General features: G+C 37.5%; 1 protein-coding gene and 1 non-coding gene across 4 annotated transcripts in view; both read left to right on the top strand.

Annotated features, from left to right (window-relative positions):
* Positions 1-16,994, top strand: part of LOC118186805 (very long chain fatty acid elongase 7-like) — a 121,139-nt gene extending 104,145 nt beyond the window's left edge. For all 3 annotated transcript variants that reach the window (XM_085824351.1, XM_085824350.1, XM_085824352.1), the window contains one exon: positions 16,435-16,994. In XM_085824351.1, coding sequence (XP_085680477.1) covers positions 16,435-16,686 — 252 coding nt within the window. In that variant the 3' untranslated portion in view covers positions 16,687-16,994. The remainder of the gene's footprint in view (positions 1-16,434) is intronic.
* Positions 16,995-21,534: 4,540 nt separating this feature from the next.
* On the top strand, positions 21,535-21,605 carry TRNAG-CCC (transfer RNA glycine (anticodon CCC)). Its single transcript has one exon. It is a non-coding gene; the product is annotated as a tRNA-Gly (tRNA).
* Positions 21,606-24,097: the final 2,492 nt, after the last annotated feature.

The following is a 24,097-nucleotide window of genomic DNA, read 5'->3' as shown; positions in this document are numbered from 1 at the left end:
TCTTACACACACACATATATATATATATATATGTATGTGTGTATATGTAATATATATATATATATATATATATATATGTATGTGTGTATATGTAATATATATACGTGTGTAAATCAAAATTATGATTTAAAACTAGCGGTAGCCCTTTAATTCTCCCTCTCTAATCTAAAAATCGTAATAACTTCTCTGGATTGCGTCATTTCTAGATCATTCCATTTTGCATGGCCTATGACAAATGCTCATGACAAAATTCAAGAGAACTGAAACCTTTCTAACGTAAACCAAAACCAACCTTTGTCTTAACAGACTGCCATATTGAATGGAATGCCCAATTAGCTTTCAGCTCTGTTGCCGCCTAGGCGCTGTTTTCAATTTCACTGTGCTTTGTCTACTACAAACGCCCCGTTGTTTACACTCATGTCCATAAATTAAGGATAATTCGGAATCACGCGGAAATCGAACTCTAAAATAAATATATCACCTGTAAAATCACTACACACATCTCCAAGAATCATATGCAAATTTCAGGAAGTAACCAGATGACACCGATGGTACGTCACAATGACGAGAGTGTAAGAGAGTGATATATAAGGAATACAGGCAAAAAAGTAAAATTGTTCGCAGGCGCTTTATAAGAATTTCAGTGGAATAACCGAATAGTTATGACACAAAGGACGCATTTGGATGATTTTTTACACGGTAGAATTATCGGCCGTCTGGAATGTGGGCGTACCCAACTGGAAGTATCAGACGAACTTGGATTTGCCCAGAGTGTCATCTCCAGGCTTTGGCAACGATTCCAAGATGATGGCAATGTGAGTAGACGTTACAGCACAGGTCGCCCCAGAGTTACAACGCCGAATGAGGACCGGTATTTGGCAGTTACTGCCAAAAGAAACAGGCGGAGCAGATCCTCAGACCTGTCTTGTCAGCTCTCTTCAGCCACTGGTACGACAGTTTCAAGGCAGACCGTGTACAGACGTTTAGGGCAGATTGGTCTATATACTCGTAGACCTGTCAGATGCGTTCCACTTACTGCAACTCAGTGACGCCTGCGGTTAGCCTGGAGTAGAGAGCATGCATTGTGGACACCGCAACAGTGGGCTTGTGTGATGCTTTCCGATGAGTACAAGCTTAGCTTGCAGTCCGATTCTCGCCGGACGTTCATATGGAGAGCTCCAGGTACCCGTTACCACCAAGAAAACATCATTGAACGACACCGTTATGGGGCTGCAGGAGTGCTCGTTTGGGGTGGAAATGTTCTGGGTTCCAGAACTGACCTGCATGTTTCGGGGCGTCATGGGCGCACAATTTGTGTTTATGGATCACAATGCCCGTCCTCACCGTACAAACATCGTAAACGAATGCCTTCAATCGGAGGATATCACCCGTATGGACTGACCAGCATTCTCTCCGGACTTGAATCCAGTAGAGCACGTGTGGGACATGCTTGGCCGATGAAGCGCAGCCCGTCAACGTCTTCCTACATGTCTGCCGGAACTTCAGAGAGCATTGCTTTTTGAGTGGTGTAATATCCCCCAAGATCAGACCGATAATTTGATACTCAGCATGCCTAGGCGTTGTACGGACTGTATTGCATCGTCTGGGAGACATAATATGTATTAACAATCATACCAACCATGTAATATTGGTTTTTTGTAAATAGGTATTTTTTTGTAATTTGCTCCAGGGAGAAAAAATTGCTAATTTTTTTAATAATATCAAACATATAGCATCTTTTTTGCTCTTTACCTTTTGTTAAATAAATAAGCTTTAAAAATAAGTCAAATTTGTTTTGCTTCTAACTCTTCCTTTGCCTGATTTTGCATTATCCTTAATTTATGGACATGGGTGTAAAATGCGATACTCTATGTAAAATTGTGGTGTGAACTTTTTTTACTTTTTACTTTTACACTGCTAAGGAGGACTACTGACCGGGAACAAGCCCTTGCAGTATGATGTCCGCCCTGCAGACATTTATTAAGTCTAAATTAAAAAAAAAAAAAGAAAAAAAGAAAAAAAGAAAGAGTACAGAGTCACATCTAGATAGGGAATACAAAGGACTACCTTGAATACATATGACATTCCTGATAGTATAGGTTACAAAAAAAAAAAAAAAAAAAAAATAAATAAATAAATAAATACTTAGAAGTACAAAGCTGCATTGATACAAAACTGGTAAAGGTAAAACAAAAACAGTAAAATTTAAGACTAACATTGGAATTTCAAGCCTGCAGTTATACATCCCACTGACTATTATACACTTACTATAATACAGCGCATTACAACATATTATGCAATATATTACTATAATACTGAAAAACGCACTAACATAGTAAAACTGATACTACAAATAAAACACACTATATACACTGCTCGTATCAGAAAAGTACACACTGACATAGTAAAGCTGATACTACAAATAAAACACAACATATACACTGCTCGTATCAGAAAAGTAGACAATTCTGTACATGATGCTGTACTGTAACGCTAAAACTAAAGAACACTAGACAATAACCTTTGGAAACAGTCACAGTGAAATTAGGATTATAATATATTGTAGCAGAGTTAGAATACGAGTCATTTCAAAACATTAAATCCAGCAAAATATTTCAATACATATTTACAAAGTTCTACAACCAAGAAAGTCTGGTTCAATACTACTATTATACATCACACTTACTTATCATTATACGACCCTAAACTATTATACTCCCCATTAATAGAAAAAATTATACAAGAAACTTAATGGAATACTGTACATACACTGAAATAAAATGGCGAATACTACAAAATAACAATCAATATACAATGTGCTTATCAGAAAGTTGGTTCTGCGGCCACGAATATTTATTATAAACTGTTGCATTTTGCACAATACTAGAAACTGTTACAAAACATATGCACACAATATTTCATGGTACTAGCCGAGAGATCTATATATGTATTTACTATTATACCGCAAACTTAATTTGAAAACATAACACAACGCACTTACTGCTTAACAGGTCAATACACTAAGACAATATGTAAATTGAAATACACAGAATACAATACAAAAATTAAGTAAACACAATAAAATTTAAAGATTAATAATGGATAGAAGCGACACTGAAGTACAAATAGACAGACATTGATTGTGGTAATCTGCATCTAGGAGGTAACATGTTCCAGCAAAGTTATTCATGTACTGCACTAAACATGGCTGTCATGCATATACGTAACATAGGTACAATGGCATGCCATTAGTCTCTGAAAATGTCCTAATTTCAGTAGTTGAATATTATCGTATATAATAAGATACCAAATTTGTAAGGTAAGAATTATGAAAGTTGTTGGTATAGAATTGCCTGCTGTAGCTGCTGTTGACACCGCTTCTGTTCAACAGAATTCACGAGCACAAATGTCCATTACTCGATGAATCTGATTAAATGCGAGCTTACTTCTCTTGAGGGTGTCTGACCACCCGAACCAGTGTGCTTCAGAGGGTTTTTTTAAATGAAATGGTATCGTGAGAGAGCATTCGAAAGCAAAGTGATCCGGATCACCTAGTGTTCCACATCTACAACTGTCTGAAGTAGCTAATCTGAAGCGCCGTAAATAGCTTGGAAATGGTCCGTGTCCAGTAAAGAAATGTGTAAGATGAGCACTACTAGTGACCAGATTCAGACCAACTTTGGGGAAGAAACGAAAGGTTCTGCGGCCTGTGGTGGAGTTGTTCCATCTCTGTTGCCAAATTTCTAACATTTTAAGTTCGGTAATCTTTTTTAAATAGGAAACTGGTGCTTTTAGGGGTGTTATCAGGTTCAATGTTTCTTCTAACCTTCTTCGGAAACATACAATGACCTGACTAGAACAGAGAGCTTACTAAAGCTATGTTCACTAATTGTGGTAAGTAGACAGGATACAGACGAAGGGTATACAAAACCCTTTATTTTTCTCTATATACAATAACTTCCGTACTTCGGACTACACTGACCCTCCACTCGGGGTCTAACGTAAAAAAGTATAAAAATAAAACTAAACTCTAATTTAACTTTAGAATAATACACGTGGAAGATTGGCCTTATAATAACAGGAAGCGTATGTAGCACGGAGACTGTGAACACTACAATACGTTTAATTTATCAAGAGGATTAAAACCTCTGGCCTGGAAGGTGAACAGCAACTGCGTAACTTCTAAGGTAAGCGGCCTGCGTTGACTTACTGCTTCCTCTCTTACTTGCTTGGCAAAAAGCCACAACTTAAGTACTTGGCGTTCGCCAGACAAACTTTGCATAAAATCCTTCACGCTTATAATTCTGGCCGGAAGTCGAAAATAAGAAGTGATAGTAAAGATTTAAAATAAAATAAACGTTAGTAAAACTTAAGATCCTTACATACTTCCCGCCCGAGTTAATTAGTTTGAAACTGAGGTCTAAAACGACCTTGTTGAAAACTCTTAGCTCTAGAATCTAACGCGAGGCCAACCTTTTACAAACATAACTTCTCCAGAAACTAGAAAATTTAAAAGAAAGAAATTTGTTACAATAGCAGCTCCCAGGATATACAACAATCTTTTTTTCATCTGTACTGCATCTAACCAGGAGCTTTTATTCAATTCTGGTTCCTTCCAGAGATCTGGAAGGAAAACTAGTTTAATGAAATGTTACAGAATGACATTGCAAATAACATATAGAATATACTTTTCTTAACATTCTTATTTCATTCATGACTATTTTAATTATCTCTCCCCGTGCTCTCTGACATGTGTTGTAAAAACACCGAACACGAATGTGTTTCTGTCTATGTGTTCAACACTTCCTCCTACAATCAAAACACTAACGTGTTAAAATTAAACATACGAGACCTCTTAACACACCCTAATTTCAACTCTAGACCCTGAGGTACTATTCTGAAAGTGGCTAACTCTAAAGTGTAGCGTCAGAGAGTCTAACTGCATCATTCAACCTTTAACACATATTCACCATGATTTAATCTTTACAGTCACACGAATAACAAATTTTTAACATTACTTTCACATTTACCATATCACGGTATTTCTAAACATTCAAAATAACAGTTCACATGTATACAAGAACATATCAAGATGCCGTTAATTTTACACATTTGAAAACATACATTAGTAGTACATTGTTAACTTCTATTCTTTTCAAAGCAAGTGCCAATTCTTTCTACATTGAAATAATACTACATTTCAAAAAGTCTTTCAGACTAAAACTTCTTTCTTGTTAGAATGTTTTAAATAAAATTTATACAATAACTTTTTACAATATTTAAGTCTTTATACAACGCTATTATACATCAACTTTAGTTTTACGCGCGAGTAATTGAAAAACATAATAAGAAAATCGGTCACAACTCATTTCTCGCCCTTTTGGCGATAAAGGTAGACCTCGCATGAGGTAAAACTTCTTGAAATCTGCCACTTGCAGTAAGAATGAAAGATTAACTTAAGTTTGTAAAGTAACATAAAATTTTACTTATCTTTGTAATATTCAGACATCCTTTTCTGGGCCCAGTCTTTAAAGGTGCTGCAGACCGTAGCTTGGTTGATCCTCCTTCTTGTACGGGCTCGCCCTTCAGTGCTTTCCTCTGGAAGCTTCCGTTTTTCACCACTACGGCCACCCTTGAACATCTTCCTTTTGTGCTCTGCTTGTGGTCTTGGCCGTTTGAAGGCAGCTGGTCTTGGTGGAACCGGGAAACTTCTGTCGTGATCCTGCTTGGACCTCGTTGTTGGCCGTTCAAATTTTTCTTGTACTTTTTCCTCCGCCGCTGATGGCCCTTCCGCAGTTCGGCGACTTTTGCTGCGGAGAGTTCTGTCGGATGAGTCAATCTTCCGTTTCACAGCCGGGTTATAGTTGCCGTCCTTTCTCCCGGTCTTTTCCACATACGTCGTCCTTCTCCCTTCTTCATTCTGGGGGTGTTCGTGAACTCTGTTTTTTGGACGGTGGAACGGCTTCTTTTTCTTTTTACCTTCAGTTTTTCCGCGGGGCAATTTTTTTTTCACTTGCTTCTGTCTCTCATTGGCTTGCCCTTGTACCTGTCGTTTTCCCACCTCTGGAACTTGTACCTGCGGTGTCTGCCGTACCGGATCCTGCAAAAGATCTGAAAAGATTTGCATTTTATTACGATCGAAGTAGGGCTTGATTTGATCAATGTTTGCGGAACAGGTTTCATCATTTCTTGCCTTTAACACTACAACAGCGTGAGTTATTTTTTCTAACATATGGTCCTTCAAAGCGTGGAAAAAATTTGGCAGTTTTATCTTCTGGTGCTGAAGAAAGTGAATGCTTAATTTTTAGTACTTCATCCCCTACTTTATAAGTTACTCCCCGTCGTTTCAAGTCATAATACAATTTTTGTTTTCTTTGTGCTACTTCCGTATTCTTTTTTGCTTCTTTTATTAGTTTTTCTATATCACCCATTTTAAATTCTGGGGCTCTTTGTTGCACATAAAATAGTTTATCTAACGGTGTTATAACCTTTCTGCCTAGAAATAACTCAGCAGGAGTTTTGCCCGTTGTATCATGTTTTGCGGTCCTAAGGGCGAAAGCAAATTCATTGACATAGTTATCCCAGCTTTTATGAAAATTTTTAACATAACTACGGATAATTTTCACTATATTTCTGTTGACCCGTTCCGCTATATTTGATTGCGGCCGATACGGGACCATTTTTAAATGACGTATGCCCAGTTTTTGGCACATGTCTTCAAATATATTACTTACAAATTGAGGACCATTATCCGATATAACTTTTAGGGGCGCCCCGTATTTTAAAATATATTTATTTAAAATAGAATCGGTAACTAATTTCGCGGAGGCTCGTTTTAAGGGAACAATTTCGGTCCATTTACTAAAATGATCAACTATAACAAGGAGATAGCGACTTTTGTTTAACTGACTTTTTGGGAAAGGGCCCAATAAATCGATGCCGATTATTTCATTTGGAAATTCGGATTTAATACTATTTAGAAACCCGGCCGGGCGGAAATTAATATAATTAACGGCTTGACATGTTGGGCAGGACTGGACATACGCCCTTGTTAACTTTTGCAGTTCAGGAAAGTAGACTGCCTCGCGTACGCGTTGAGTAGTTTTTCGAATACCAGCATGAGAAGCTAAAGGGCTGTCATGGAGCTTTTGCAGGATATTTAATCTAAGACTAGCTGGGATAACAGGTCGAAATTCGTTGTTGGAATTCGTAGTTTTTGTATAAAATAATAGACCATCTATTAGTTCGTAATGGGCCGCCCTATTTCTTATCGCCACAATATCTTGGTGGCTAAAATTTTCAGGATCCTTCAAATACTCATAAATACTTCCAAACTCAGGATCCTTACCCAGTTCGGTTATTACAGTTTCTCGGGAATTTATTGTACACGCTGTCAGCATTGCAACTTTTACGGTATTACCCTGTTCGTCTAATTTAATTCGTTACAGGGCATCTGCTACGATATTTTCCTTTCCGGGGGTATGCTTGATTACCAGATTATATTCTTGCAGCTTGAGTGCCCATCTTATTAACCTTGGGGATAAATTTTTCCCAGAGTACAATCTAGTTACCGCCGCATGATCAGAATATACTGTTATCGGCGCCTTTCCAAAATAGACTCGGAACTTTTGCACTGCTAACAGAACTGCAAGTGTCTCTCTCTCGGTCGCGGAATAGTTTCTTTGTGTTTGATTTAAAGTTCGGCTAAAAAATGCCACTGGCTGCTGATTTTGCGAAAGTACCGCTCCTACCGCATAATCCGAAGCATCCGCTGAAATTTCTAAATTTTCATCCTTTTCAGGAAATTTCAACACAGGGGCTTGCGTTAATGCTTGTTTTAATTTTTCGAAAGCACTATTGGCTTCGGCCGTCCACGAGAATCTTGCCTTTTTCCTTTTTAATTTTAACAATGGCTCAGCGATAGCCGCAAAATCTTTTATAAAGGACCTATAATATGAACAAAGTCCTAGAAAAGAAGAGAGCTTCTTTGCCGTGTTTGGAGTCGGATACTTTTGTACAGCGATTATTTTTGATTCATCTGTCTCGATCCCTTTTTGCGATATTTTGTAACCTAAATATTTTAATTCAGGGGCTGCAAATTTGCATTTTTCGACATTAACTTTTAGACCGGCCTCATTTAATAAAGAAAACACCTGTCTTAAATCCTGTACATGTTGGTCTAGATTATCACTAGTAATAATGATATCGTCTAAATAGATAAATGTGGACTTTCCGAGAACAGGTCTTAACACAATGTCCATGCATCGCTGAAATGTTGCTGGGGCGCCTGAAAGGCCAAACGGCATTCGCAAAAATGCATAAGTGCCAGACTTGGTTATAAAAGCAGTCTTAGGCACGTCCTCAGGCCTGATCCCTATTTGAAAATAACCATTCGTTAAGTCTAAAGTCGTCATAAATTTGGTTGATTTTATGTTCCTTAAAATTTCTTCTATAATCGGTAACGGATATACCGGATATTTCGTTATGGAATTTAATTTACGGTAATCAATAGCGAATCTCCACCTTTTTGGATGCTCCAAAGGATAATCATTATTTTTCTTACATAAAACTACCGGACTAGCATAACTACTTGAGATAGGCGTTACGATCTTTTTACGTAGCATATCGGTAATATGCCATTCTATAATTTTTTCCTTATTCTTATCATACCGGTATGGTTTTTGACGAACCGGCAATGCATCTCCGGTGTCAATACTATGGTTAGTAACCTGGGTAAATCCTGGAATATCACTAAATAAGGAAGCAAATTCACTTACCACTTGTCGGATTCTATCTTGCTCGTCATTAGGCAGGTGGTCGAGATTTAACCTTGGCGGTTCAACCTTTTCTACACGCACTGGTTTCATCGTCAGCTTAAGAGACGCTTCATTAAAATCCAGTGTAGCTTGTGCGTCTGAAAGAAAGTCTATTCCTAGTATTAAGTGTGCTTGCAAATTCTTTACTATAAAAAACATCACCTTTACTTGTTCGTCCTTGATACGGATGTACAAAGGTACTTTACCTACGCACTTACATTGTTCTCCTTGCGCCGCTAATACTGTTGTATTATCCGCATTATATATGCGGTATTTGCGAAAATACTTTCTAAAAAAGACTTCTGCCACACAGGAACACTGCGCGCCGGTATCCAGGAGTGCGGTGGCCGGGATATTATTTACCAAGACTTCAATCTTCGGAAGAGTTAAATTTTTCACCATTACTGTATTTAACTTGTAGAAAGAGGGGTTTTCGTGGCCTTCGGATTTCCGCACCCTCTCGTCAGCAGAAATCCGTTTTAGTTTAAATTATTTTTCCTTTCGGTGCTTTCCTTCTTTCTCCACTGGCCTTGAGACTTTTTTCCTGGGTTGCTATTGAACTGTCGACGTTCGCCGGCTGTTTTTGAATGCTCGGGTTTCCTTGCCCACTGATTCGCTTTTTCTCCGTAGCCATGTGCTTGAGTTTGCTGTAGTCTTGGCGTACCAAATTGGTTTCGCTGTTGATATTGGCGTCTTCTTTCGACGTCCGCCGTTCTTCTACTTTCAAACTGGATTGCTAGCTCAAATAATTTTTCCAGTGTAGTCGGATTTCTCAATTCAATAAAGTCTTGCACTTGGGGTAGTAACCTCGGCAAAATCACTTGAATTATTTCAGGATCCGGACGGTTTCCATACAAGAGCTTGAAAACGTGAATTTTTCTTAAAATAAAACTCGAGAGGTTTTCCATTCCTTGTTGATATATACTGAAAAGTTCTGTTTCTAATTTCGCACGATCCCTTACAACAGGGAGGGCTTTTAGTAGGGCAGTCTTGAAATTTTCGTAAGTATAGGTGGGACTTCCTGCTTGACCCAAGAGACTTCTGCCGATACATTTGAACCAGTTAAGCGCTTGGCCCCTCAAAGCGCTGGTAGCTAAGGTAACTTTTTGAAACTCGTGCATGGGGTAGAGCATGAAGTAGTCATCCAATTTTTCCAAAAAACTGGTTACCTGTGAGTTTCCATTAAACGTTGCTTCTGGTTTCATCGAAGCGCGCATGGTCTGGACAATGTACCCAAATCCTTCCAGGGCGGCAGCTGGCATTTCTGGATTCTGAGCTGTTTCTGCAGGCAGCACAGGTTCTTCTTGAAACTCGGCCATGGTTATTCTTCGTCGGGCGCCACTATCAGGTTCAATGTTTCTTCTAACCTTCTTCGGAAACATACAATGACCTGACTAGAACAGAGAGCTTACTAAAGCTATGTTCACTAATTGTAGTAAGTAGACAGGATACAGACGAAGGGTATACAAAACCCTTTATTTTTTTCTTTATGTACAATGACTTCCGTACTTCGGAATACAATGACCCTCCACTCGGGGTCTAACTTAAAAGATATCAAAATAAAACTAAACTCTAATTTAACTTTAGAATAAGATTGGCCTTATAATAACAGGAAGCGTATGTAGCACAGAGACTGTGAACACTACAATACGTTTAATTTATCAAGAGGATTAAAACCTCTGGCCTGGAAGGCAAGGTAGCAACTGCGTAACTTCTAAGGTAAGCGGCCTGCTTCGAACTCACGGCTTCCTCTCTTCTGCTTGGCAAAAAGGCCACACTTAAATACTTGGCGTTCGCCAGACAACTTTGCATAAACTCCTTCACGCTTATAATTCTGGCCGGAAGTAGAAAATAAGAAGTGATAGTAAAGATTTAAAATAAAATAAACGTTAGTAAAACTTAAGATCCTTACAGTGTTACAGGCATATTCAAGTCGTTAGCTGCTAGCTTAGCAAGCCTATCGGCCTCTTCGTTTCCAACAATGCCTACATGCGCTGGAACCCAGCTCAAGTACGGTCGTTGGGACTCGGGAATCTGAAGTAGAGCATCCCTAATAATGTGGACAGAATCCGCTTTGCTGTTGAGTTCTTTAATGGCCAGTAGGCTCGATGCTGAATCATTCAGTATTCTGACTGGTCCTGTTAGATTTTGCTTAATATAATCTAATGCTGCCTTTATTGCTACAAGTTCCGCCTGAAATACACTATTGTAATCTGACAGCCTCTGTGACCAAGTGTAGCAGATAGTATTGCCTCGCATGACGCAGAAGCCGCTACCTGTGCCAAGCTCCGTTTTGGAACCATCCGTATAAAGACAAATTTCGTGCCTAGCCGGAATTAAGGGCTTTATGGTGACTTTGTCATCATAATTTATGTCCGCCGGATGTCCTAGAGAACGAGGGGAATGATCCTCGTAATCACGAGCGCGGTAATTGGTACCCCACAAGATAAAATCTTCCTTTATGCGTAGGATCCGTGCTTGTCCAGCCTCCCTCTCCACGACAAGATCCAATGGTGGTAACCCAGCGAGCACCTGCAATGAATCTGTCGAAGTGGTCCTATAAGCTTTAGTAATCATGAGGAGTTGGAGACGCTGAATAGAATTGAGTTTCCTCCTCAGGTTTCCATTGAGATGAATACCTCATGCTGAAGACCCGTACAAAATCACCCTCGCTGTTATTGTACGATACCAGATCTTCAACATGTCTGGTCTAATGCACCAATACATGCCAGTAGTTCGTCTCATGTTATTGGTAAGAGATACTACTTTCTGGTGTATATGATGCAAATGTGGAATCCAGTTGAGGCGGTTGTCTATGATGACACCTAGATATTTCAACTGGGAAACAGTCCTAACTGGATGACCTAATAATCTTATAGTTGGATTCCGCCTCAGTGGACCTTTACGCCCTATGAGTAAAATGTTAGTTTTGGACGCTGAAATGTCCAGTTTGTGATCGGCTGCCCATTGTGCAAAGAGGTTCAGTGCTCGCTGTACATTCTCCTGCAGTCTGTGTCTTCCAGTGACCAAAAGCAGAAAGTCGTCGGCAAATGCCTGGACTTTGACAGTCTCATCACCATTGTAAAGATCAAATATCGTGTTGGCAACCAGGTTCCATAAGACTGGGCCCAGGCATGAACCCTGGGGACAGCCACGCACCAGTCGTCGTTGAAGTTGGCCATTTGGCATTGTTATCTGTATTTGCCGATCAGACAAATAGCTGCGAATAATCCTGAGGATTTCAATCGGGCACTGAATTCGGTCTAGACATTCGATCACATCTGGCCACCAGAGTGAATCGAATGCCCCTTGGATGTCGACTGACACGACTGCTGTGTGCAGATCGTTATTTCGGTTATCCTTGATTGTGTCCAACAGACTGGTCAGAGCATGCTCTGTTGAAGTACCCTGTTTAAAACCAAACTGAGCTTGGTGTATTATATTTCTTTTGCTTAAGAAATGATTGAGTCTGCTCAGTATTACTCGTTCAACTACTTTACTAATGGCTGGTAGCAGACTGACAGGCCTGTAGGATCTTGGATCATCGGGGCCCCTCCCGACCTTCAGAAAGAGAACTATCTCGGCTATTTTCATAGTTGTTGGGAAATGACCCAGTCTTCAACATGTGCCACATAATTTAACCAAGAGCTTTGGGCATGCTTGATGCACAACCTTAATTAAGATGTTGTCAAGGCCGTCTGGGCCCGGTGCCTTGTTATTGACTAGAGCCTTGACTATTCTGTGCAATTCTTTTGGCGCTGGCAGCTTCGAGTCACTTTCAGTGGTAGTCCAATTACAGTTATCATAGTGTTCTCTGATGTCCGCCTGTCGTGCTGAGTCTGTCTCCTGTGTGTCATTGCGAAAGATAGCTTCAAGTATGTTGCCCAAAATTTCTTCGCTAGTAGTGCCAAGTTGCGAAGCTGCTAACTGTAGTGGACGAAATACTTTCGCACAGGCTACTTTCTGTACCTTGCCATAATGCTCTATGACTCTGCTGCAATGGTTTTGCCACGCTTCCAGTTTGCTATTAATGATTAGTTTTTTGTAACTGGCGTGTTCCATTCTGTAAAGTTGCATTCTACTTTGCCTGGCAGCAGGGTCTATTTCCGCCTGCGCTCTTCTGCGTAAAGCTCTAACTCTACTCCTCTGCTCCGTAAGTTTGCCGTTCCACCAGGATAAAGAGTCAGATATTTTCAATCTCTTCCTTTTGTATGACATCCGAGCAACTGCCATCAGATCATGTATTAATTTATCGTAGATTCTGTCCAAATCGTTACCAGATGTACAGTTGTCTAGTCCTTTGAGGTACTGGGGCAAAATCAGCCTGCACTGTTGCATGAACTTGGAATGTCCGCCATATTTCGTCTTTAAGCGATACTGTGTGTAATATATGCTCGGCAATTGCAGTTCAAAGAGAATCAGCCTGTGATCACTGAACGTCAGCGTATCATTGACTCTCCAATTGCTGATAAGATGTGCTAGTGGGGATGAAGCTAAAGTCAGATCAGGCCAACCCTCCGCCCTAGTGGTAAAGAAAGTGGGAGGGGACTCCTCAGAGTTGATCACAACTAGCCGACTTTCCGAGATAAAGTCTAGAACCTTCCGGCCTCTCTCATTTTCTCCCCGTGCTTCCCAAAGAGAACTCGAGGCATTAAAATCCCCTGCTATAATGTGAAACGGATATCTGGCAAGAAAATCAGGATTCAGTTCCTGCAGAAGATCATCCATAGAACCACTGGGAGGCATATAGACGCTCGTGAGGGCTAGCGAGGAAGTGTGTAGTTCTAAAAGGAATGTAACTGTATGTCCGGTTTGTCGGATTAGAACTGGTGACAATGGACCATGATAAATCAAACCTGCGAGTTTTAAAGTTGACAAGTAGATTTTAGCTGTGCTTGGCAGACCATGTTTGTATTCACCACTAGTATAAAACTCCTGTATAAATGAGACTGTGGCCTTAAATCTTACCAATAGATCAGCAAAATTTAATGTAGCTGCTCGCGCCCTTTGCAGATTGCATTGGGCGAATATCATACCTTGCAATTCGTTAGCAAATAGAGAAGTTAATGGTTCGCCTGAGCGCGACGCATCAGACGCTCCATATGCTGCTTGTAGATGGGACATTGCGTGTCACTTGCTGTGTGTTTTGTATCTAAATTCAATTGCTCAGAAGCGTTTGCCCTTTGACAGATTGTTAGATCACCACTGCAATCTGTGTGGCGGTGGGCGCCCCCACAAGTGCTGCACACTATTTCTTCACTACAATACCTGGCTAGGTGTCCAAAGCCTTGACACTTGAAACAACGCGTAATGCGATGATATTCCTATACAGCACAGGAACTTAGGCCAAGATAGACACTTCTGAGTGAAAGGACTTTATCTATAATGTGAACATCAAATTCTACGATCCAATTCGTGAGACCCAGTTTACTCTTGAAGGAGCGTGCTGGGTGTATACCTTCGTTTGAGTAGCGCCCGAGTGCTTCACGAAACGCTGTCGTAAGATCTTCTTTAGTTGTGTCTTCTGGAGTAGCGAACACAATAGCGGAGCGTCTTGGAACTCTTGGCTCTCGAACTTGCAGATTGCTTAATTGAGAATTCGCAGTGATGGCGCCTCTTAGTCTTGCTAGATGTGCCTTCTCCCTGCACCTTACCAAGAGTTCACGAGATCGTGTGGATCTTACCTGTACTACGTGGACACCTAGCTTAATTGGATTGATAACAGATTTTAAAAGCTCTTTAATGCTGTCTGGAGTCCTCTTATCGTCTTTGTCTTTAATTAGTAGTACGTGCTCCGAGAGAGGAATCTGAACGGGAGCTTGTTGCTTTTTGCGGGCGCGTTTGTTAACAACCGTTTGGAAAGCTTCTTCCACTATCTGTTCGTGGTTCACTTCTTCCTCTGTTCTGAGAACAGTGTCTTGTGGAACAGATGGGATGGGCTGAACAGTGTCAGAAGCTGAGCAGTACGGAACACAAGTTGGAAATTTATCCTTAAGTGCCTTTAATTCACCATAAAGTTCTGCAATTCTTACCTCTTGGTCGTTCAAAACAATCCTTATATCAGCTAAGTAATCTGCCAGGACAGAAATTACTGCTGAGGTAAGTTTACGTCTACCTCGGTGCTTTTCTAGGTGTCTTAAAAAATTGTCTATTAAGGAATTCACCTTCACAGTTGGCGTCTGTACAGAATCCTCTGAAGTCTGTGCCTCTTGGCTAATGACTGCTGGCTGATCTAATTTATACAGCAAATTGGGTGAATCGTCTCTGGTTGCCATCAGAGACTAGTACTAAATGCCAAAAGATTCGTATGCAGAAGATAAACAATGTTGTGCTTACACAGAGAATAAAGTATAATGCAGTGTAAAGTCTTTAAGAAGTGTAAGTTAAAAACATAAATTCAATGCTAATGATAACCACAAGTAGAATACGCAGAAACACTAAAGATACGCACCACTAAGTACATTAGCAGTGCTATATGCCTAGTACTCGTATTACAAAAACAATACTAAAACAAGTGAATGTAATACAGTCAAAAAAAACTATAAAAAACTGAGCATATGGTGTAAAAGTCGCAATAGAAGAGTAAAACTACAATTACAATCAAATACTAGTGCGCTATAATAAGGAAATTACACAATTATGGTAAATAAAATAAAAGTCAATTGCAATTACGAATGCAAGTAAAACTACACTAACAAGTTTTAGTGCCAAGATAGTGCTGACACATGAGTGCAATACGCCTGATTAGTACATTGCTTGAAGTGCAATTAGCAAAAAGACATAAAACTTTTGCTGAAATAATGAAAACACTTAGCAGGTGAAAGAAAAACTGGTGGAATAAAATATTGCTTGAATTGTAATTAACACAGGAATACAATCCTTTTACTGAATTAACACAATGCTGTTACTGAATTAACACAAGAAAACAAGGCTATTTCTGAAATAGCACGTATTGCAGATAAAATAAAATTACTAACATAATTTATAACATAATAAAATTACTAACATAATTTATAACATAATAAAAGTACTAGCTACATAATACTTAACTACATAAGAAATTAATTTTGACATAATAAAGTTACTAACTTATAAATTATATGCTGACAGAAAATACTGCGTTACACAAGCAAAAGCACTAAATACTACAATTGCAATCAAATTTTAGTGCGCTATAATAAGGAATTTACACAATTATGGTAAATAAAATAAAAGTGTAAAATAATGTGGTGTGAACTGCGCTCATGATCATGTGTAATGAAAATATGCTCTCGATAATTAGTTCGTCTCCAGTAATAAAGAGTATGTTCAAACGGCGACGTCGGTCTACAAGTCTTTCTTTCGAGTGTCATCTTTCTAATTATGGAGCAGTCTGAAGTTATTATCACATATGTATGTAATTAAGGATGCAATAAGTTATACTATTAATTTGATAATTTGATTGCAGGTTTCAAAGTTTTTATCATTACACGCATTTCAGTCTAATTCTTCCTAGTTCTATTTTCAGGAAACTTTATTTATTTTCTGGTCTGAAAATTATTTTTTATTAAATCTTTGTGCCATAGCTTGCTTTAAATTTAATTTATTTATTTATTGTATTTTTTTTTTCTTTTTTCAGATTCAGTTTATCATGATGCTACTTTTTGTTTTCGTAATGGTTCCTCTAACTGGGTGCAAGACAAGCACGCATGGAATATATATGGATATAATTTTTGCACTTTTATTTTTGAGTCTGTTCCTCAATTTTTATTCAAAAACGTACCTGTCTTCTACCCAAACTTCCCATCCGCAGAAGGGAAAAAGAAAGAACAGTGCATGTTCTGTTGAAAACAAAATGCTATTAGACGAATATACACAAAGCAGTTTTTGAGAAAGACCTTTATTTTTTATGTAGCAAACTTTTTCAGATGCATTAAAAATTTTATAGATTTTATTACCACAGCATATTGCAATAATGTTGTTCTTTCAGCACCGAAATCAATTGAAGCAAAAATACCTTAAATTTTCCACTGAATTATGTGCCAATTATTACCGAGTATTCCACAAAATATTCGTGGAAGACAAAAAAATGTTATTTATTTCTAAAAAATTTTTAAAAAAATGCTATTCTAAATTTTTGTATTAGTTAACAGAAGAAAAGTATTAGGTGCTTGTGAATAAAAGAACTTTATAAATGTATGATCGAAATATTTTATACGATTCATATACACTCGTGTACAAAATTAAGAATATTCTTACATTATGTCGAATTTCTAAAGAGCTAATGGACAGATCTGAGTAGATTTCAACGAAATTTGGCATGTATATATATGGCATGTATATATAGAGAAAGAGACATACCATTCAAAAGTCATTTTATGTGCCCAGTATGATCAGTAAAGCTCATACTAGAGGAATGCAGAAAATCCACATCGCGATTGAGTCTAATTTGCTATATGGTCCTCTCTTACAGTCATACAGGTCACGCAAAGTGATGGCATACTGGATAAGGGGCAGTTATGGAGTACCTGTGGCAATCGATCCCACTCCTACAATAAAGCAGTTTTAACACACAGATGGTTCTCGGAGGAAGATATGGTGAGAAGAAAGTGCTCTGCTAGGAGCGTCTCAATCATGTTCTATAAGTTCGGAAGATCTGGCTGTCCAATCCATGCAGCGAATATCCTAATTTTCCAGGCATCTGTCGACCAGCTGAGCCCTAGTACGAGTGTTATCGTCCATTAAGAGGAACTAGGAGAAACTGCGGCTCTGAAAAGTCGAACAAGGGGCTTTAAGATCTCTTTTTTATACTTCCTGTTAGTCACGAAGCTTTTGTCAAACACATGCAGGGCTGTGAGGCTGAATGCTGGTCATATGTGGTCAAGTCACAAATTACAAACGACCCTAAACACGGAGAAATTGGAAAAAGGAAGACTGCCCGTATTGGAGTCGTCAGAAAATGAGGCGGTCCTTTCTCTAAACATCTAACTTCTCTGCACTCAGTTTTATAGACAGGGAAATAAGAAAACAAATTGAGTTCTTTGAATGAATGCAGTTTTGTACAATGAAAATTGATTATTGAACGATACACTATAAGACAAAAAATATCTTTTTTAAAGGCATATGATTAGAAAGAGACATATTAGTGCAACATAATGCTTGCCTAAACCATTACAGCTCCAGTACCGTAATATCTTAATAATCTTTTCTCCGACGAGGGAGAGGTGTATCGTGTTCTAGAATCTCTCCCGATATATATGTACGTGAAGAATCAGAGTTACCTGATATATGTATGTCAAGAATCAGAGTTACGCTTGGCCGCGAGGTGATAAATGAATTGATTGAATGAGGAATATGTATATCTTTAATGAAGTTTGAGGAAATAAGTTTGAATGAAATTAAGCAAAAGAGGTGTACAATTTAATAGGCTGTATAAGGAAGTGATGTGGTGTCGATGACAGATTTTTTAAAACGTTTTTACAAGTAACTCAATATCGCGATTAGTCGGTCGATGTCCAAGGTTAATTCAGAAACACGGTTAATCCAACAACAGTTACAAAAAACAGGAAAAGGAATAATCCATATTATAACTCAATTGAAAACTACTATTAGCAATTTACCCGTTTTAAACGCTGTGTATATAGGTTAAATCAGCATTCGAAACAAATAGAACAAACAGAAATAATAGAACACACTTCAGAACAGTAGGAACAACGCTATTGTTTATACGAGGGCCATCCAGGAAGTAGATTACGTTTCCGTCTGTGTCCGCTAGGGGTGGGGCTAGCGCGGCCATCTTGGGGTCAGAGCGTTGCGCAGCTCAGTCTGCATCTAGCCGTGCTAGTGAGAGGTTCGTGCTGTGCTCCGTTCAGATACTGTGACGGTTTGAAATGTCTGCGTTAATTGAAAATCCCGCGAGCTGCGAGGTGCGCTCAGTAATAAGGTTTCTGACTGCAAAAAACTGTAAACCGATAGAAATCTATCGGCAGCTTCGTGAAGTGTATGGGGACAACATTATCACTGAAGGTGGAGTGCGTCAGTGGGTCATAAGATTTCAAAATGGCCGAACCAATGTTCACGACGAAGATCGAAGTGGGAGACCCAGCATAGTGACCGCCGAACTTCTCGAAAAAGTCGATGCTAAAGTCCGTGAAAATCGAAATTTCACAATAACGGAACTTTCTTTGAGTTTTCCACAAATTTCGCGAAGTTTGTTGCACGAAATCATCAGCGAAAAGCTTGGTTACCACAAGTTTTGTGCAAGATGGGTTCCAAAAATCTTGACAGAGGACCACAAAAATCAGCGAATGGCTGCAGCGTTGAACTTTTTGGACGCTTACCATAAGGATGGTGACTCTTTACTCGATCGCATCGTTACTGGTGACGAAACATGGGTGAAACATGTGAACTGTGAAACGAAATTGCAAATCAATGCGTTTTGATGACGACGCACAGCTGCAAGAAGAGGTAACGAAGTGGTTGTAGGCGCAGGCGGCCGAATTTTTCGACGAAGGAATTTCCAAGCTCGTACATCGCTACGATAAATGCCTTAATTTGTATGGTGACTATGTAGAAAAGTAGTATTTGAGTGTGGCTTTCATCTGTATATAATAAAATTTGTTTCCTATACTTTGTTTATTTTTTTATTCCAAAACGTAATCTACTTTCTGGATAGCCCTCGTATTACACCGCTCCGGAAAAGTCTTAACCCGATCTTTATCTTCGCTACTGTTGGTCGTAAATATATACTTCCAATTACAAAAATGCTTTAAATGACGTAGATTCATGCTTTGGCATTTTTAAATTTAAAGAAATCAGTTTTGTAAAAATTACGAAATATAACTTTTTACATTCTCCGATCTGTATGTTTATATTTAGGAAAATTTTATCCTAGTTATAAAAATTAAAACACAAAATGTTTGATTCCTATACGGCAGAAATTGGCAAAGACATTTATTTATTTATCAATTGCTCCGCCATTTCCCATTACACGGAAAGGAAGGGGTGCACAGTGGAGAACTCTTTAAGGGAAACTGCCTCCTATCCACTTTACACATGGGGGAAAATCATTAAAATGCCCATTGAACAAACCTGTTCGTCGGGACTCGAAGCCTCGACTGAACTACCAGTATTTAGCGGCTTTTACCGCTTCGTCGCTGGTGGACTGACCGAGGTATTTGATAACAAAATCGTGAATCATATTTAAAGACCATACAGAAAATTTCATAGGGAAAAGTAGTTTGCATTTCTATGTTGTAAATATAAAATATCATTTACAAAAGATTTCTATGCAGGTTCTATTCACGGGCTATTAGAGCGAAGGACTGAATTACCAGTGTTCAGCGACTTTACCACTCGGCCGTTTGTTAGCCTCAGAATCTTATAAAATTGGTGTTCCAGAAAACACTGGCAAGCGTCAGTGTCGGCACATATATCACAGTATCTGCAAGTAATGTTGTTTGCATTAATTAAAAATGTAAAATATTTGTATTTTAATGCATTTTTTAAATTACTTAATCATGATTCCAAGACAATGAAACTTTTTGATAGTATTAATACCTTGTTTTTAAACTTTGAAAACATATAAATTACTTGTGTGAAAATTCTTTTGACGTACCAAATGTAACAAAATTATACATACAGACACTACTAAATCATAAAAGAATATAATTTTAATGAAATTTAAGCGATGAGGGGTTGGAATCAACCTCGAATTAGCGTAATTTGTTTGCGAACTGACCTTTCAGTGTAAAACTCTAAATGATGCCAAATACCTCAAATTCTGAAATTAAATATCTCAGCCAATTTTTATCTCATGGAAATTAATTTTTTTGTGTTTTATTTTTTATAACGAGTACAAAATTTTTCCACATATAAGTATCGGAATCAGAGGAAGGTGTAAAAAGTTAGATTTCGTAATTTTTTCGAAACTGATATCATTAAATTTTTTTATCATTAAAACATTTTCGTAATTGGAGTTAAATGTTTACGATTAATGGATGGAAAATAGAGGCTGGATGAGGGATTTTGTGCACACGAGGCATGTTTGCTAGCGCCTTTTAAGATAATAGTTTATTTTATAACAATATAACAATTTAGTGAAAACAGTTTAGTTTTTAGTTTTTATGATGTTATTCTACGATAAATTATGCCGCGTTTAGACTTTTGCACATTAGAATTAATTATTCAAGACATCCTTTCTCGCAAATATCAGCAATTTCGCTTTCGACAAGATATGAAAACAGACACAAAAACATGATGTAGTAAAAATATGAAAACAATAACTTCATCAAAGTGTCGTAAAATGTTAAAAAAAAAAAAAAAAAAAAAAAAAAAAAATTAGTACGTCAAATTGTTAAAGCATAACTACTTCGAGATACTAAGACTGTAACGAGAAGTTTTCAGATTGCAATTCCAATCTTCTCTGCAATCTTGTAAGTTTTCTCAACAAACTGAGCCGTGTGCCGTTTCTTGTAAATTATGAATATTTTTGAAACTGTAATTTGAAGACTTTAATTAAGACAATTTAATTCTTATGAATGCTAATGTTCGTTTAAATAACTTCCGAAAGAAGAAAAATTCCTTTAACTTGATTATCTGAAGCAAGATAGAGAATTATATATTATAAAACTTTGCCAAGAATATTCAAAAATAGCTAAAAATATTAATATACATACCAATAAATGCAGTATACTTAAAAGTTTAGCTTTATATAAACTGTGCTTCAAATCTAGGGCAAGCGCCGCTGGTGTAGTGGTATCATGCAAGATTCCCATTCTTGCGACCCGGGTTCGATTCCCGGGCGGCGCAGGTTGAGTTTTTGCCCATTTTTTTTCCTGATTGTGCTGGTTTTTGATACATTTTTTATGTCAAGCATTAAAACTTGCCTATTAATAATCTTTCTGCTAATTGCGTTATTTTTCTCTACTTGTGTAATGAAGAGCGATGATTTTTAATTCAAAAATTTTCTTCATATGTTGTTATGCAAAATTCTCAGAACATTGTGAACTATTAATGTATTTTGTGAGCTTTTTTAAATACGCATTTCGTGCTTTTTTAAATAAGTAAAGCTTATTTTAATTATTAATCGCTTTACTTTTTAGAGTAACTGGTTTTAATTAATTAAACACAAAATTAATTTTTTCGTAAAATTTAATGTACATATTGAAGAAGTTACTTTCAAAACGCGAAGTATGTGCTAAACATTAACAAATATTACTATTAAACAAAATAACAATCAACACATAAGACATTTTTCTTCTGCTGAAACTTTAAAGTTCAAAATATTGTACTTGTTCGTTTCGCGGGTAAGCTGTAATTATTTTTTAAACAGTTTTGTTTTAGAGTCTTAATTTCTGAAATATTTTTAATAATATAATAAATATGATAACTGACATTAGAGAACATTTTCTCTATTTATACATATTTTTAAGAAAGTCTTTAAATATTTAAAGTAGAACAATTTCTTTTCTCAATACGAAGAAATATATGTATCATTATTATTAATATTAGGGTATTCTTCATGTGTTTCCTTTAAAATCGTTATTTAAGTGCATATCTTAATTTAAAAGAGACTATGATATTTTAAAAGTTTAATATTTTGTGTAATGTTCTAGTAATACGAATTAAATAAAAACTAAAATTTAATAAAATTTCCTTTTAGATTATAAGCTAACATTTTGTTCATAGATGGCGACACGAGTCATGCTCGCTTTTTGTTTGTGGAGAAAACTTGGACTATTTTGGTTGTTTGTATTGAGAGATTTTTAAAATTAAAATTGCGTATAGGTATGTCGAACGATATTTGTCTCTTTCATTATATTTTAAAGTTCGCGCTCTTTTTACTATTAGACGTGATAAATTAATAGCAAAATACTTTAATTTAAAAAATTATAACTGTTGGCGGAAAGCCGGTCAGGGAAATTGATTATAGATATTCAATAACATTTTTCGTTAATTAAACAGTAAATAGACAGTAAGTAAAATTAAATAAAACAACAGTATGAAATAAAAGATATAAGCGAATTGAAATTTATAAAATAAATTGAGTCGTATAAAATAGACAAATAAAATTAAATAAGAAAATGTAAATGTTGGTTATATATTAAAACTTCTTGCATCAACCATCGTTTTGATCAGATGTCAAAATTCTTTTTACTTTAAACTATAAATTTAATCCTTGAACTTATATCTTAAATAGAACTTTTATTGGTAATATTTTAATGAGTTTTTTTAAAAAATTGGCACAATATTTGTTGTATGAAATACTAGTACAGAAAGCATAAAATGCCAGTGCATACACAAACCTTGATTCGATCCGCTGTTGAGAAATATGCTGTTATATCATTCAAGTGCTTAGGCAGCCCACAGTATCAAAACTGAACATATTCTAAAATTGTCTTCCAGTCATGCTGCCGATACATTTATGCCCACGCTCTTTTGTGTAGTTACAGTGTACTATGTTGCTCGGTTCCGCCCCTTATTTTGATGGAGAGGGGGGACGGGTTCGAAGGTCTTCCACTCCTGTTCCCCTACCACCAATCTGTCTAGAGGACTTTCGGCTCGCCTCATATTTAGTGCCTCCATGCCGCACGGGCACTGTACATTTACAAACATCCATGCCTTCTCCGGGATTCCAGCCCGGGCCCCGATTTGGCGGAGCTGAGACTTTATTGGTTTTAATGCAATATTAATGAAAAAGTTGGTAATTTGGAGAGACTTAACTATGCGTTAAAAACATGACAATTACATACGCCAGAACTCAAAAACGGAGAAGCTCACCAGATGGACATTTTAAACACTAGACAAAAGTAGTGAGAAAGATGTAAATAACACAGCAAAGAATGTCATTGAACAATTAGAGACCAATAGCACGGTTATCAATTTGTCAAATTCCAATGTAAGGAAAACGAAAAGTTTAATTACTGCACATATGAAACTAAGACACAGAAATGTGAAACGAGCAAATGTGGGTGCTAAAATAGAACCCACAGACCTGAATGTCACAAAGATAACGCAAAATTTTAATGCCTCTAAAAGAGCAATATCTACTCGTATAAAGCTGAGTCGAATAAATTTATCCCTGCGTATTCCTGAAGGTTTTTATCTAAATTTCAGCACTTACTTTCAGCAGGCTTGGTTTTTTTAAATTCTGATTATGGCAGAGCACACTACGGCTATCTAAGGAAAGGGATACCTTCGTGGAGGATTTAAAGGGAAAGTGGCTGCTATACACGTTACACATGGGGAAAACCCATGGAGGTAGAAAGTAGGATGGAGTCGCCCTAAACAAGTTTCTCCGT

Source organism: Stegodyphus dumicola, chromosome 9 (genome assembly GCF_044657685.1).
Source record: "Stegodyphus dumicola isolate Sdum_Otavi_A_Nest chromosome 9, ASM4465768v1".
NCBI lineage: Eukaryota > Metazoa > Arthropoda > Arachnida > Araneae > Eresidae > Stegodyphus > Stegodyphus dumicola.
Note: the sequence above shows the minus strand (reverse complement) of the source record. Positions and strands in the feature narration are given on the sequence as shown.